At 43.4% G+C, this 17,730-nt stretch overlaps 1 protein-coding gene across 5 annotated transcripts in view; it reads right to left on the bottom strand.

Annotated features, from left to right (window-relative positions):
- Positions 1-938: 938 nt before the first annotated feature.
- HMGN3 (high mobility group nucleosomal binding domain 3) overlaps positions 939-17,730 on the bottom strand; it is an 82,788-nt gene continuing 65,996 nt past the window's right edge. Inside the window, exons 4-7 of one of the 5 annotated variants that reach the window (XR_003855643.1) lie at positions 12,868-12,918; positions 2,012-2,084; positions 1,749-1,848; positions 939-1,435 (exon numbers count right to left, since the gene is read on the bottom strand). Coding sequence is in view for 4 of the 5 variants with exons in the window: in XM_029595571.1 (XP_029451431.1) it covers positions 1,720-1,848; positions 1,971-2,084; positions 12,868-12,918 (294 nt within the window). In the remaining variant the exon portion in view is untranslated. The other 4 variants (XM_029595572.1, XM_029595574.1, XM_029595575.1 and 1 more) reach the window with 4 other exon arrangements.

The following is a 17,730-nucleotide window of genomic DNA, read 5'->3' as shown; positions in this document are numbered from 1 at the left end:
AGACTTGAGGATGCATCGAAGCTCCATCTGGAATCCTGCATCATGGCCTTAGCCATCACATGTTACCCTTAATGACCACAGACTCTCCTTCCCCCTCCCGAGGCTGTGAACTCTTCCATAACCTGGGTGGGCTGAGGCTAAGGGGTATTGCAGAGGCAGAGACTATCCCGGAACAGAACTAAGGGGCCTCTGCCTCCCACGGCAGCATTTTGCCACTGAGCCGTCAGGCTCGCCCCATGTGCACTTGCAAGACTGTTTTAGTACTGCTGCTAAAGAGCAACAAGCAGTAATAAAAAGCATTGGGTCAAGGGAAGACAACAAGCGGGGGGGGGGGGGGGGGGGTGCAGGAGGAGGAAAACAGTCAAAACACAAGATATACCATATCACCGATTAGTTAAATACAATTCTAGCAGCGGAGGACAGGCACCTACACAGACTTGCAAAAACAAGGGGAAAAAAGATTTTGAAAAGTTAAGTGTATTTGGTTAAGATTAGGACAAAAAAGGAAATGAAGAATCATAATGGGATGAAAAGTGGAGGGAAAAACATTGTTGTCCTATTCAATTTTATTCTATAATCTTTCCTTCTCCCCATTTAAATCAAAAAGCAGCTGGTGGGCAGAGGAGGTACTTAAACAGCAGTACTGGCCCACAGTTTCCAAAGATTTATCCAGGTAAAACAATACATCCTGGACAAACTCCTTAAAAATGTTCTTGTGCATGAGCTTCCCAAGCATATTCTATGCCTCCCAACTACAGGGAAGCAGCCTATTGGACAGACCAGGACTATATTTTCAGTTTACATCAGTAAAACACATACATACACTTATTCCTCCTCCCCAACCCTCAGGTTTTTTTTTCCCCTTAATATTCCATCAATTTACAAAAATAATTGAAAGGCATGATCAATATTTTAGGTACAAAATCGTATAACAGGAAAAAGCTGCAAAGACAAGACAACCTTTATTTCAGTCTGTTAAAAGAACCCAAATGCCTGCAAGTGGCCACAGATATCCAATTTTCTTTAAATTACATAAGCCCCAAGTACAAAAGCACCACTGGTTATTGCTATAGAAAAACTGCATGAGAGAAGTGTCAGGTATACAACCTTACGCTAAACTAAGTCTTGAAAGCAAAAAAGTTACAGAATGATTTAATTTCAAGCACACCTAAAGCCAAGCCGATACTTATAACTAGGACACACCTGAAAGAGGAGGATTATGAGCAAGGAAATGTTCATTTACATGATATATATAATATGTAAAAGTTAACTACCCTAGTCCTAAAAAAAATTAGCATTTACAAAATACTTGATAAAAATAGGTTTTTGTTTGTTTGTTTTTTTTTAAAGTTCTCCAAGAGGTACAATAAAATCAACTCAAAGTTTCATGACCATTTCATTCTCTCTTGTTGCCCACAGAGTCAGTTTTCTGCACCTGTAGATTAAAGAGAACAGAAAGATATTGTTAGACCTATATCACACTAAAATAGTCACCATAGAAACCTATTTTAAAAATAAGAGTGATTTTATTTTTCCCTCGGTATTAATGTTTAGCAGTTCCATATCAAGCCTACTTCGGTATTATGTACAGACACAAGACAGCTGCAACACATTTATTGCTCTCCGCTTTTCAGAAACCCGAATTAGCCTTACCTGCAAGCTCCCATTGTTCAAAATGAAAAGCACCACACTACTAGCCTTTTTTTTTTTTCTTCCTATTCACTGCACACAAGAAAGCTCTACCGTACCCTTAACTTTCACTGTTTCAATCTGCCCTTTTACTGACAGTGTGCTGGGCGGGGCACCTCTGGATGTGGAAACATTAACAGTTGAGCGAGAGATGCGAATCTGCAATATTATGGGCAATAAAGAGAAGCATTATGAACATGCATTCAATGGCCTTCAGGCTGAATTCAAGTTTTAAAATAGAGAACACAGAAACCGCCGCCGATTCAACGTGTCAGAAATACCTCTTCGGCTCTAGTTTCACCATTTTCAGACGGTGCAGTACCTTCCTTTCCAGCTTCCTGTTTTTCATCTCTCTTTCCTTTTGCGCCCTTGCTGCCCTTTGCTCCGCGTTCCTTCTGAAAGAGAATGGAAGAGAGCACTAGAAACTTGAATGCTCTGCAAATGCAGCTTGCCAAGTTTGAAGAACGTGAAAGTATGTTTCAGATATTAGAGTATGTAAAGCTGGGGAGAGGGCAATAAACAATAGACTTCTGTTCTTAAAAAAAAAAAAAAAAAAAAAAAAAAAAAAGTTTGAAAAGACCCTCTTCTCTCCCCTGTCAAAGAGCAGAAAACTCGGGTGGAAAAAAAAAAAAAAAAAGCTCGAATCTGGAAAAAATATTGAGCATCCAAGGCAATAAGGATCTGGAAGGAAGCAAAGCTCATCTAGCCCTTGTCTAGCTGGCAGCCATTCACGTCCCTGGCCATATTCAATGCCTTCAATAGATGACAAATGATAAATGGATTATTGAAAAAACTATAAAATAAAACTCATCACCTTCCCTAGGAGAAAGTCAATTATGGTTTTGCTTTCTTGTATAAATATAAAGAAATAATTCTATATATAAAAATGGTTTAAATGGTATTTGATAAGTTAGGAACTATACTCAAAATTCTGCTTCTATGCATTCTTTGTTTAACAGAACATCCTAAAAGAACATATCCCTCTGTCTATCTGTCCATCCAGGTGCAGAGCAGAATAATGTGTAAAGCAGAGTTGCTTACCTGTAACAGGTGTTTTCCAAGGACAGCAGGATGTTAGTCTTCACACATGGATGACAGAGAGATCCGGATGTGGAAAACGTGCATCCACGAGGGGTTCCTCTTCAGTCTCATAGCATAGAATTACGTAAAAAAAAAAAAAGAAACCCAACTCCACGGGATGGCAGGTGGATTTCATGAGGACTAACATCCTGCTCTCCTCGAAGAACAACTGTTACAGGTAAGCAATTCTGCTTCCTCCAAGGACAAGCAGGATAGCAGTCCTCACACATGGGTGAATCCCTAGCTTCAGGCTGCTCCCCAACAGAAAGGTAACCAGACACCTAACCAGGTGCCAACAGGCACACCAACACAGGTGCTGTTGGTAACATACGGGGGAGACAGCCGAACGCAAGCAACAGGCCTTAGGTTGGGAGAGTTGGCTGCTACACCCTCAAACAGGTTCTGGAGGACAGACTGGCCGAACCTACTGTCGCATAGGCCAGCCCTATAAAGACAGCAATGGGATGTGAATGTATGGAGAGAACTGCATGTCACAGCTTTGCAGATCTCCTCCATAGGAACTGCTCACAAGTGGGCCACTGATGCTGCCATGGCTGACAATGAGCCTTGACATAACCCCCCCCAAGATGCAGTCCTGTCTGGGCATAACAGAAGGAGACAGAATATGCTAGCCAATTGGAAAGTGTCTGTTTGGCGATGGAAATGCCCAACCTATTCCTATCAAAAGAAATAAAAAGCTGGGTGGACTATCTATGGCTTCTGTTCGCTCCAGAACTGCACACAGTATTCAAGCTGCAGTCTCACCATGGAGAGATACAGAGGCATTATGACATCCTCCATTTTATTTCCCATTTCCTTCTTAATTCCCAACATTGTTTGCTTTTTTGATCACTATAGCACGCTGGGCCGACAATTTCAATGTATTATCCACTATGATGCCTAGATCTCTTGCCTGGGTGATAACTCCTAAGATAGAACCTAACATTGTGTAACTACAACATGGGTTAGTTTTCCATATATGCATCACTTTGCACTTATCCATGTTAAATTTATCTGCCATTTGGAAGCCCAATCTTTCAGTCTCACAAGGTCCTCCTGCAATTCATCGCAATCCGCTTGAGATTTAACTACTCTGCATAATTTTGTGTCACTTGCAAATTTGATCACCTAACTCACTCTACCACTTTCCAGATTATTTATAAATATATTAAAAGCACCAGTCCAAGTACAGATCCCTGAGGCAATCCACTGTTTACCTTTTACCACTCTGAAAACTGACCATTTAATCCTACTCTCTGTTTCCTGTCTTTTAACCAGCTTGCAATCCACAAAAGGACATAGCCTTCTATCCTATGACTTTTTAGTTTTCTTAGAAGCCTCTCATTTGGGACTTTGTCGAACACCTTCTGAAAATCCAAATACACCACATCTACCGGTTCACCTTTGTCCACATGTTTATTCATCCTTTCAAAAAAAAAAAAAAAAAATGTAGGAGATTTGTGAGACAAGACTTCTCTTGGGTAAATCCATGTTGGCTGTGTCCCATCAAACCATGTCTATCTAAATGCTTTGTGATTTTATTCTTTATAAACAGTTTCCAAGATTTTTGCCGGCACCAAAGTCAGGCTCACCAGTCTATTGTTTCCTGAATCACCCCTAGATCCCTTTTTAAATATAGGGGTTGCATTGGCCATCTTCCAATCTTTGGGTACATTGGATGATTTTAATGATAGGTTACAAATTTTTACTAACAGGTCTGAAATTTAATTCTTTCAGAACCCTGGGGTCCAGGTGATTTCCTACTCTTCAGTTTGTCAGTCAGTCAGGCCTACCACATCTTCCAGGTTCACCGTGATTTGGTTCAGTTGAACTGAATTACCCATGAAAACCTTCTCCGTAACAGGTATCTCTCCAATATCCTCTTCAGTAAACACTGAAGCAAAGAAATCATTTAATCTTTCCGCAATTGCCTTATCTTCTCTAAATGCCCCTTTAACCCCTTGATCATCCAACATGGAAATCCCTCACCACCTTAAGGCAGGAACTTAGGGTGATTACACAAGATCACCCTATCATGAAAGAATTTAGTATAAGGTGGATAAGTCACTAAAGTCTGGAGCTCGCTGACCCTGCACGCTGAAGTGACCGCCACCAAAAATATGACCTTCCAGCCAGGTACGTCAGGTCACAGGTATGCAGTGACTCAAAAGGAGCTTTCATCAGCTGAGTCAATACCACGCTAAGGTCCAAAGACACAGCAGGAGGCCTTAGGGGAGGTTTCAACTGAAGCAGGCGCCGCATGAAACGTACAACTATAGGCCATACAGAGATGGGTGTACCATCTATACCATGGTGGTATGCAATCACACTAAGATGAACCCTGATATTAAGTTGGTTTTTAAGCCAGCCTCTGAAAGGTGTAGCAGGTAGTCAAGCAGTTTTGTGTAGGGCAGGTGAACAGATCTGGGCCTTCTGCTCAACATGGAAAACCTCCTGCACTTCAGTCTGTAGGACTTTCTAGTGGAAGGCTTTCTGGAAGCCAAAAGACCCGAGACACATCCTGAGAAAGATCAAAGGCTGCAGGTTTAACCTCTCAACATCCAGGCTGTAAGTGACAGGACCTGGAGGTTGGGATGCCGCAGCCTGCCTTGATCTTGTGTGATGAGATCTGGGAAAGTCCCCCAAACTAAAAATCGGTCTCCGGATGGACATCTCCCATAGGAGTGGAAAACCAAACCTGTCTTGGTCAATGAGGGGCTATGAGGATCATAGTTCCTCTATCCTCATGAAGCTTCAAGAGAGTCTTTGCCACTAAGGGAATTGGAGGTTATGCATACAGAAGACCTTTATCCTAATGACAGGCAAGGGGTTCCGAGGCTGGTTTGCCATCTGACTGGAAAGGGAGCAGGGGGACATGAACAGATCTCAGTCTGGGTTCCCCCAGAAGTGTAAAATCTGATTCACTACCCCCTCAGACCTGGGACCACTCGTGGGGTCTGAAGGCTCTGCTTGTCAGTCGTCATGTTCTCCGTTCCAACACAAGTTGAGACTGTTGGATCACATGGCTGCAACCATCCATGTCACTCTCTTGGCATGCTTACACATGCGCAGAGCCTAATGGACCCCGAGGTCATAGTGGCACCAAGCTACTCAGAGCCTCCAAAATTGTATCAGTCACCACGTCTCTCTGGATACTTTTTGTCCTGGTGGCAGGTACTCTCCAATCTGGAATAGGGAATTTCCTTTTGGAGTCTCCCTACTCAAATTGTGCTAACCACGGATGTATCTACCCTGGGATGGGGAGCTCATGTAAATGGCCCTGATCATCATCCCATGGGCCAGGGGCCAGGGCCCAGGACCAGATCTGGACTATTTCTTGACACAGGAGATACTATCCCAAGCCTCCCTGCTTGTTGATATGACACATGGCTACTTAGTTGTTGGTCTGGATCAGGACAATTTTGTTGGACAGCCTCTCTCTGAAAGCCTATAGCATGTACCTGACTGCCCAAAGCTCCAGGAAGATTATTTGACAAGAATGCTCCTGAGCAGACCACAGCACCTGGGTGCTGAGCCCATTTACATAAGCTCCCCATTCCAGGGTAAATACACCCGTGGTTAGCACAATTTGAGTAGGGAGACTCCAAAAGGAAATTCCCTATTCCAGATTGGAGAGTACCTGCCACCAGGACAAAGAGTATCCAGAGAGAAGTGATGATTGATGCAATTTTGGAGGCTCTGGATAGCCTGGTGCCACTATGACCTCAGGGTCCATTGGGCTTTGTGCATGTGTAAGCATGTAAAGGGAGTGACATGGATGGTCACGGCCAACTGATCCAACATTCTCAACTTATGCCAGGCTGTTGCCTGCTGACTCTGTTCCACGTCTGTCGCAATGGTCCCCAGAGTGATGGCCCCTCTGGGGCTGCAGAAAGGCCCTGGCTTGAGCCTTGTCTGGAAGGGCTCTGATGAAATCCAATTGAGATGACAGACTGAGATGGGAATTTGGGTAGCTGAGAACGAACCCTAATGACTCCAACACCAGAATGGTCAAGCACATGGACCAGATGGCCCCTGCCTGAGACATGCTCTTTACCAGCCAAATCGTCTAGATACAAGAAAACATGCATTCCTAGTCTGCAGAGGTGCGCTGCCACCACAGCTAGGCATTCTGTGAAGACTTGTGGGGTGGACGTGAGCACGAACAGCAACACCCGGTACTGGAAGTAGTTTCCCCACCACAAATCTGAGATGGTAGTTTCTGGTTACAGAAACTACCTCGATATGGGTGTATGCGACCTTTAGGGCTGAGGGAGTATAGCTAGTCCCCTTTTTGCAATAGGGGGGATCAAGATGCCCTGGAAAATCATCTTGAACTTTTCTTTTTTTAAGCAACTTGTTCAAGGTCCTCAGGTCCAGGACGGAACAGAGTCCTCCTGTTCTCTTTGGAATCAGGAAGTACCTGGAGTAGAATCTCCACCCTCTTCGCCCTGGTGGCTCGGGCTCGACAGTCATAGCCGTTAAGGAGGAGAGCTCCATTAGTAGCACCTCCTGATGTGCTACCAGCCCCCAAGCAGGCATGGAGGGCAATTTGGCGGGACACCCAATAGTTTTAATTGGAACCCTTGGTGGATGATGGAAAAAACCCACTGGTTTGAGGTTAGACTGGGCCACCAGTTCACAAGGAACCACAGCCTGCTCCCAACTGGAGAGTCCATTTTCCCAGGTACCGGCAATTGGTTTATGTTCCCTACGACCCAGTCAAAACCCCCATCCCCGGACTTGACTGATGAGCCGGCCGAGTTTGGGAGCTCTCTGCTGCCTGGAACAGCCGCAAGAGCTCAGATGGTGTGTAAGAGACTGAGGAGGTGGAGGATAGCAATTCCTTTGGCAAAAGAAAGACTTCCTGGGCCCCTATCTCAACAGCCTCCTGGATGAGGACGGGTCTGGAGCACTGGTGGAGGGTTTCATGATGGTCATGGGGTTGGGCTACAGCATCCTTCATTCTATGTCCGAAGAAATTCTCTCCAATTCACGGCACTGGTCTGAGATCAGAGGCCCACAGCCATGCAAGATGCAGGTGCTGATTCCCACTGCAGAGACCCTCTATACAGTTTTGAAAACATCATAGGCTGCACAGACCTTGTTTTCTACACTCCAAACCCTGTGCACCAGTGACATGAGGGTGTCTTGCTGCTGTTGCTCAGCCACCTCCTGCACCTGTTTCCAGATATCCCGCGAATATTGGTTCATGTAGAGCTGGTATGCAGCAATGCGGGCAATATGCATGGTACCTTGGAACACTTTCCTCTGAAGAGTGTCCCGTGCTCTGTGGTCCTTCCTTGGGGACACAGAGGAGTGGATCCAAGAACACTTGGTCCTCTTGAGAGCAGATCCGACCAACACCAATTGGTAGGGCAGCTGACATTTATCGAATCTGGCAGCCTTCTGGATGAGATAAACCTCATCCGCCTTCCTATTCGTGGGAGGCACTATGAAGGTGTTCCCACATCCTCAGCAACAACTCCGTATCACTGGGACCTCCATGATCTCTTTAGGAGGCTCCATGAACTGAAGAACCTCAAGCATTTTGTGCCTGGCTTCTTCAGTTAAAAGCTGAAATGGGATGGCCTTCACCACCAGCCTTACGAACCCTGCAAAGGTCAAGTCCTCAGGCTAGGACCTCCTTTGCTCCTCTGGAGGAGAAGGATCTGATAGGAGACCATCTGAATCCTGAGAGGATTCCATCTGAACATCCTCCCAGGCATTGTAGTGACCCTCATCCTCACTGTACTACTGGGGATGGGGCCCTAGATACTCAGCTACCGATGGAACTGGATGGAGGACTACCGGCCTCTGTGTCTCCATCGGCCTCAGTAGAGCTTCCTCTTCCTTGGACCTGGCGATGACCATCATATTGGTAGAGGGAGGCCTCGGTGCCTTTCCTGTCACTGGTGCCGACCTGGGAACCGCACCAGCTGGGTTGGTAAGGCACCGATGAGCATGGGTGTGGCATCATCTCCGGTGCGTGAGACTGAAGCCCTGTAGCGCCCACTCCACTGCTAGCTAGACTCGACACTCCAGCTCCTCCTCAAATGTTGCCGATGCCAACACCAATAGAGAGGAAGGTTGGATGGCCAGATCTTCCTCGGACCCATGATGGGGATCAGTGACTGGCATCAGGACTGGTGGATTCAGTCATGGACCCCAGGCATCAATGGGGGTTTGATAAGACAAGGACGAAGGCGATCTAAAAAACCAGTGGAGGCAACACAAACGATAGATGCCAAGAAATGTCCGTCAAGATGCTTTATTAGAAGATAAATCAATCCAATTAAAACGTTTTAATTGGATTGATTTATCTTCTAATAAAGCATCTTGACGGACATTTCTTGGCATCTATCGTTTGTGTTGCATCAATGGGGGTTTGGCACTCCTCGCTACCAGGTCGCTTTGGGGGCAACGTGGCAAAAACCAGTGCATCCCCATGCAGCAACTGTGACCGGCACCAATGTTTCTTGCTCTTCCCCTGGTGCTGAGTTCAAGGACGATGAACCAGACGCCCTTGGCCCGAAGGACCACCGACCTCGATGGAACCGATGACCCCACTGATGTTGATGGCGTGGTGTCCAGTGTGGCTCCTCCAATATCGATGCAGATGGCTTGGACTTCTCCAACCTGAAGACGATGTCCATCTTGTCGAGTTGAAGTCAACGTCCCTTCAGTGTCATCTGGGCGCACAAGCGGCAACCCCGGTTGTCATGTGATGCACACCTCATGAGGCTCAATGATAGACATGGTCCGTGGCCTGGGTGCATCAGCAGAAGCCAGATGTGGCCATGACGGAGCAAAACAAACAGGGAAAAATACGGAACGATGGCAGTGTGTGTTGATTGAGAACAGGCACCAAGGCACTGCCACCATGGGGGAACCGACTGCGAAAAGAAACTTACCCCAACGCCCAAACCCTGACGGGGGACAGTACGGGGCGGTACGGAGAGGGGACCCAGTGAAAGACTTTTGAAGAGATAGCAAAAAAACTGCAAAAAAGAAGTTTTCCAAGAGGGAAAAAGCCCAAGTTTTAGAGCTCAATCCAACCACGATGCCAACAGCTCAGTGGAAAAAAATTAAATTAAATAAAGAGACTGAAGAGGGACTCTGTGTGGACACATGGTATAGGGCATGCTGGGCCTGCTCAGTGTGCCTAGTGAAATTTTCTAGAAACTTTGACATAAGTTTTCCGCATCTGATGATGTCAATCATGTGAGGACTACCATCCTGCTTGACCTCTGAGAAGCAGTGTTCTGCTCTCACAAAGTACATTTGGAACCTATGTATTCCAAAATGGAGAACTTTCTAAAACTTTCTGATCATACTTATCCTTGGTTTCAGGGTTCTGGATTGGTATAAACCCAATATTTGCTATTCATGTTGTATGCTAGATGCAAAAGATGCATATTTCCCTATATGTGTGCAGCACATTCCCTCCTCCCATCAAGTCCAACTACTTGCATGCTTCAGACAGTCTAGATTTTCTACCTCAGACAAGGCCATCCTTATATCCCAACAATAAGCCAACAGAGGTACTATCTGTTCCAACACCCTCACCCTGCCACCAACTAACCATGGGAAATTCCTATTTCCTGTACCAGCGATAAAGTAAAAAAAAAAAAAAAAAAAAAATTAGAGGTAGGAGTGATATTTAATTCTCCGACTAAAACCACTACATGCTTTACAAGCTTTGTTTTAAGGACTGAATTGTTTTAGACTAGAGCCACTATCATAATCTGTGCATTTTAAGAGACCATAAAAATCAATAATTCTAGATAAATCTCCATTGCTTAAACCTGAGGGACCAAATTAGTTTATGCTTAAAAGTAGACTTATAGAATTGTTGCCTGCATCAAAAGCACTGGGTAGTGGGGATTGTGGATAATGCATTAGCCACAGGAATTTTAGAGGATATGAACAGTCATTGGGATTTTTTTTAGTTCAATGTTCACATTATCCAACATCTCACTTTTCTTCTTGCCCAGCAGTTTCTTTGTATTCCTTAGGACTTTTAAACTAGAGTCAGCCTCTACTGGGCCACAGCACCATGGATGTTTCATTTGCACTAACCTGGGGACTTTCCCTCAAATCTAGCCCAGCCTCTGCAGCAACAATCTTTGGCCAGGGACTACAAGCCTCAGCTCCTTCTGGAATCTATGCAGCTAGAGTCTTAGCCATCGCACAACAGCAACATCTGGTGGCCACAGTAACCCCACTCAACCCACCCGGGCTGTAAACAAGGCCTCTATTCTTGGCCATGACCAGCAGGTGAGCTCACAAGTTTAATCTATGTCTCACGTGCATGGGAATGCACAGCAGTACAACTGAGCCACTGAGCTAGCCCATCCAGCACTTCATTTTACCCACAACTATATATCAACTACTGCACCACAGGAGTCAACACCATTGCACAGTAACACCGTAAACAGCTGACAAAGCTCAATTGACCCAGTTGTCTTCTGCTGTTTTCTACCACTTTGGATAGATAAGCATATACATTTCCATACTTAACCAATCCCAACTGCCCTGACGTCTCAGCACTGTTCCTACCACCGAGCTCTCTCTCCCAAGCATGCTCACTGATTTCTAATGTAGGAGAAATTAATAGAAGACAGAAAAGCAGATCTTGAACCATATTAGATTTGATAGAAAGTTTACTGGTCACAAATAAATCTATTAGTTGCATGCAATGTGAGATCTCAAGAGGTCTTTACACCATGCAAGCATTTTAATATAACCCCCCTACTCAAACTGGAGGGTGGGGAGTGTCATTTCCACATTTAAAGGGTTGTGTAAATAGTCCAGTATATAAGCCAATTCATCTACCATCTCAGTGTCTGCCCATCCTGAACCTGCTGCATTTTTAAAAAGCAACTCCAATGTCTGAATTTCTTTAGCAAAAAACCCTTTCACTTCAACCTGTTTCCTTGAAAGGTATAAAAGACTGCCCAGCTTTTGCACTTTCGTGGTCTCAACCCTCAAGCATTTGTAAAAGATCTGATAAATTTAGTTCATTTGTGAACAAAGTTAAACCACTAGTTCACTAGAAGTGGCCATTCACAATGCAGTAACCCGGAGTTTGGATTAAACTATAGTTTAATCATCTAAGGAGTGCCCCTTCCCACCACTCTTTCCCTATCAAGTCTCTCAGATGTCCTCCTAATTTCTTGTTTTGTACATCCCTTTCTGCCAGTGTCCATCTCTCCGCACAATACATGCATACACCTATTCCCCATTCCTTCATATCAGTGATTCCCAAATCTGTCCTGGAGGACATCCAGCCAGTGGAGTTTTCAGGATATCCACAATGAATATAAATGAGATAAATTTGCATACACTGTCTCCATATCATGCACATTTTATCTCATATCCTGAAAACCCGACTGGATGGGGGTCCTCCAGGACAGGTTTGGAACCCTCTACTCTGTATCACCTTTTCAGCATTGCCCCAAAAAACGTTCCTTGATCCAAAGTGAATAGGGGGGCTTACACCTCAGCAAAAGACAGGGTTGAAAGGGGCAGATGTTCTAAACAGAAAAAAACCCCTATCCAAAAGGATGGTTTGCTTTGTTCTCTTGCAACAGTAACAAAACAGGTTTTGGATTTTCACATTATAGCCTGAATAAAAATAAAAAAAGTTTTAAGCTTCACCATTAGCAACTCCAGCATTGCTCTAACAAAATAAACAGCAGCACGATTTTGATTTGTTTGGGTTTTTTTTTAAACTTGCAGATTTTGCATTTGACTAAAAGGAAAATGTGATTTTTAGAAAATTAGGCCTTTCTGGTTGCATAGAAGGGATTTTAGATACTAAACTTAGCAGACAAGAGTTTTGAATTCAGAGCTTTCTGCTTCAGTGGGTTCCCAGTCTCCGCTCTCATGTCTTGCTACGTGCCCTCCAGCGAGAGCATTCCTCCTCACTTTCCCACATTTTCTTGCATGCCTATGCTATAAGCCGTTGGCAGCAGGGCATTGTCCTTGACCCTCTGCTTGTTTACACATTGCACCAATCACTGCTTTTAGTATATGGTGTACAATATACCAATGTGTGCACGGTCTAAGTCAGACGGAATAGCAGCAGCTTACCTTTACAGCAGGCTTTTTTGGTTTGGCCTCAGGTTTTGGTGGAGCAGGTTTCTGTAAAGAAGTTTCCAAGCAAATCGTTTTTATTTTATTCCTAAAAATTCTTCACCAACATTAACAGAGAGACAAATGCTTGCTTCTCTGCTCTATCACCAGAAAATAAAACTGATCACAAGCAAAATGCAGTCATTCACAACACTAGAAACCATGCAAGTACCATTCTTGTATAAGAAAGGCACTTATCCTGATTAATCTTCACTAACCAAAAAAAAAAAAAAAAAAAAATTCCTAAAATTTCTTCCAACTTCAACCAAGGCTTTAGCTTAGACAGTTTAAATAATGTTTATGTAAGCACTTGATATAGAAGCATATTAAATTAAAAAAAAAATTACACCAAAACATTCAGAGCACCAGTTCAACATATGTTACTTTTAGAGCAATGATGATTCGTTCTTAGGAAGAGTGTACACATTTATTTATATTTTTCTTGTAAAACACTGCACACATCAAGTAGCACTATAAAAGTGGTAAGTAGTGGTAGGAGCAGCTCAAAGAAAGCAAAACAAATTGCTTATCTACAATAGGTATCCTCTACTAATGGTGCAATGAGCCACAGATGTTGGCTGTATCCCATGACAGTAACGGTTTCCAGAACTTTACTAGAAGGTTTTCTAGGAGTCAGTTTATGCAGGAGCTAAAATTAGAAAGATGTAGAGAACTCCCAAATACAGCTTGCTGCACTGCTGTCATTACAGAACACCTATTATAAGTAAGCAATTTTAACTTTCTCTGATGCAAAAATAAACACAGGGGATTCCATAGCCAAGGGCAGACTTGAAATGAAAGAAGAAAAACATGAACAGCTGCCAATGAACAAACATGAAAAAAAGTTTTGTGAAGGAATCTTTCAATTTCATTAAATACTCTAAGCACAATCTGAAGGATTGATAGTTCAAACTTAGCATCCCAACAGGAGGTTGGTTGATACAATAACGACTGACGAACGTGTGGGGTGAACTAGAGATAACAGCCTTGCAAATATCTAAGGAGGTTGACCTTACAGTGGCAACTGATATCAAGACCGACAACCTGGGCAGTGGGCATGTCCAAGGTCAAAAAAAACTGATAGCAAGGGTGGAAGTGAAAACCATGCATAGATTTTCTAATGCTTTTCAATGTTACTCTACTGAAAGAGACTTGATCCTCATCAGGCTCCAATTGTATTCAATGGGACCATAATGAACGTTCCCATCACATTCTGAGCTGATTGGTGCAGATTAGTGGAAGTGATCATGCCTCAGAACAGATGGACTGAATCACTGTTATGGAATAACCTAAGTGGTTAGAGCAATGGGCTGAGAATGACGGAAGTCAGGGTTCAAATTACACTTCTCCCACTGACATTCCTTGAGACCCTGGGCAAGTTTTTGTTATCCATTGCCTACTACTTAACACTTCCATAGCGCCACACGATGTACAAACTGATTATAAACCCTCTGGGGCAGGAAATTATCTACTGTATCTGATTGTAACTCACCTTGAGCTCAGATTTGGAAAGGCAAGTAATGAAATTTCAAATCCAGATCTCCACTCACCCCAGTTGCCTTAAGTAAGTGAATGTTGAAGGCTGGCAAGCAGGGATGAACTACCTAATCAGGACACAGAAATTTACTGGTGGGCCAGTGCTTTACTTTGGTGTGCAGCAGGGCAGCTAAGGGGAGTGGAAGCAGTAGTTTCAGCTGGACTTTCTCACAGAAACTAAGAGTCCATATCACATTGCTCAACTTTCAAGGCTGTGAAAGTGAGAGACTGGATGTCAGTGTTGAGCAATGGACCTTTGGTTCTGAGTGTTCAGGCAAGAGAATAGTAACATCCCAGACTGAGAGTTTCTAGACAGACATCTCCAAAAGGAGAGGAAACCATATATGTATTAGCCAAAAATGGTGCTACAAAGAATATACTTACCAAGGTTTTTGGCTACCAGGAGTATCAGAGGATATACAGACAGGAGACCTATCCCCCAGTAAAGGGAGAAGGTGTTTGTTAGGAAGACCTCACTTAAAGCAGGGAGGATAGGGGATACAGCAGGTCATGACTGTCCATCAATGCATTATCTCCTATTGGCATGTATGTGGCCCTAGCGTTATCCCATGAGACAGCATCTAGCTTCCCCATACATTACCACCTAGCTGTCTGCACTAGGACAATTTGCCTGGCCACCCAATTTCTGAAGGCTTTTAGAACCTTCACAACTGCCTTCATCTCCAAAAGATTGATATGGAATGATCTCTAGATAGCCTCATCCAGCCCCAATCCTCCCAGATTTTAGATGCATCTGTGATGAAGATAATTTCATGTAGAGGAACATGGAAGGGAAAACCCTTGGTTAAACTGGCATGGAAAAAGGCACCAGAAAGTCTCTTAGGTCATGAAGAGACTGCAGTACTGCAACCTAGTCTTGGAACATCAGAATCCACCGAGACTTCAGGTACATTGGATTTGTCTCGTACAGCTATGTGCTATGGGAGTGACATGAACTGTTGCAGCCAAAAAGCTCACAATTCTCAATACGGACAAGGCTATCTGCTGACTAAATTATCTCCCCTGCTATAGTCTGTTTCTTTGGCTCTGCTGTCTGGCAGAACCCATACAAGCTAACTGGGGGCTTCGATGAGACTTGGGTCTGCAATGCCTGGATAATCTGCACCTCTAGCATCCCTTGTGCTCTGGCCACCTCTATCACACTGTTTCACTACCTTAAGACCAGACACTACCACTCTGGGGTCTCCTTGTCTGTGTGCATCAGCTTCTCTTCCCCTTCCCTCCCCACTTGTGGACCACTCCCTTATATTTCTGCATTCCAAATGCATGAACACCGTACGCTTTTGTATTAATCTTAACTGCCAAGCATTACACACCAGTCCTTGGGCTCTTTTTGTTCGCTTTTCATTCTATTTACTTTCTCAGGGATATCCACTTTGTTTCAGATCTTTGTGCCATCCGCAAAAAACGTCAAATTTTTTCTACTAATACCTCCACAATATCACTCAAAAATAGAACCAGCCTCAGATAGATGTCCAAGGCCCTCCACTAAATCTACTTAGAGTGAAATTACCACAGAAGTTTGAATAAAAAATTAAAACTTCCACTAATATAGTCCTTTCAATGACAGTTGTTAACAAAGGGACCAAACAATGGACAATAAAGTGAATAAATTAATATTAAATACTAGTATAGTTCTTAGTTATACCAGCATTACTATTCAGGCTAGTGGGAGAAGAAACGAACCTCACTTCCTCCTGCTAGCTTAAGGCACTTTTTGGGGTTTCACAATTTGAGTAGGGCGAGTCATGGGTAAGGGTGTGGTTTTGGAGGGTAGGGGGCCCAGCTCGGCACACTACATTTTCAGCTTGGATATCGGACTGCAGGAGGCAAGGGAGATGCTGCCTCCCACATGTTCACATATTTGGTGGGATTGGAGAGGTGGGGGTGGCAACACAGCCTCAAATTTAAATTATCATGAGATTGCGAGGAGGGAGCTCAGCAGCTGCTGGGCACTATTTGTTGTTAATTCCAATGACAGGTAAGAGAAAAGCACAAAAATGAAAAACCAAAACAAAACTCCCACAATTAATTCTTTTGAATTTTACAGTTAAACCAGCTTAGGTTTAAGAACACTTGACATAAGGAGGAAAAAGACCTCAGAACCAAATATGCAAAAGTTCTCTATGCAGATATCTCGATTGAGATCGAATGTCTGTATATAAAATAATAAATAAATAAATAAAAACATGATGTGCATATCAATAGGTGATATCAATCATGGGTCTTAAAAAACCTCCATACGAGCGTATTTAACTCTTATTTTAATACAAAAAACCATAATAAATATATTCTATTTCAATCTTGGTCTCTAGAAAAAAACACTTGTACAATTGTTTAAACTTGAAGAAATGAAATGCAGCTAAACCCGCTTGAACTTCAAGGCTGAATATCAATCTCTCAGGTAACGAGCTATCTTGTTATGACAAAAGCCACTTGTGCTGCATGATTATCTGAACTTGAAAAAAATGACATGGCAGCTAAACCAGCTTAAACTTTAAGGCTGAATGACAAATATTTCAATAATAGCCTGTCTGGTTGTGACAGTTCGTGCACTAAAATGTTCAGCCAATAAACTGCTGGAGGCTGTAGAGCTGAAAGCCCCGATGCCGACGTTTGCCCTCAAAGATGTCAGCAGCGGGTGCTCCTCTGTGAAGAAGCATTGAGCTCTGCAACGACTTGAAGCAGAAAGCGCCTTGAGACAGCCTGAAGGCGAAACATTGGCAGTGTAACACACGGCTGAATATCTGATAAGTTGCCACAACAAGATAAGCTCTTTTTAGAATACTTGACATTTAGCTTTGATACTGGGATTTTCAGTTTCACATCCATTAGAATTGCAGTATATATCCAAATACCCAGCCCCAGATGTACCCCTTTCCAGTCTTCGATGGCCCTTCACTCCCGTTTAGGTAAACATCAAACAGAAGTATTTGTTTAGCTCTTCTGCTTTTCCTTGTTCTTTCCACGTCTCCTCTGAATCTAACAAAATTCCACCTCTGTTCTTTCTCCTTTCACTGACTTACCTGATCAGGCCTTGCCTCCTCTTATTAGCTATCTTTTCTTCCATTCATATTTTTGAAATCCTAAATTTCTTTCCCACCTCTTTCAGCTGTAATAGATATTCATTCCTATGTTTTTATTTCAGATTCTTTTTAAATTACATATAGCTAGGTGTACATTTTACAGGCCACAAAATGAGAGAAAACGTTTACTATACAGTCCCCAACGTTTGGAAAAATTTCTAGTTCTCTTTAATCTGTC

This window comes from Rhinatrema bivittatum, chromosome 3 (genome assembly GCF_901001135.1).
Source record: "Rhinatrema bivittatum chromosome 3, aRhiBiv1.1, whole genome shotgun sequence".
Taxonomy (NCBI): Eukaryota; Metazoa; Chordata; class Amphibia; order Gymnophiona; family Rhinatrematidae; genus Rhinatrema; species Rhinatrema bivittatum.
The sequence above is the reverse complement of the archived record's forward strand: the minus strand, read 5'-3'. Positions and strand labels throughout refer to the sequence as shown.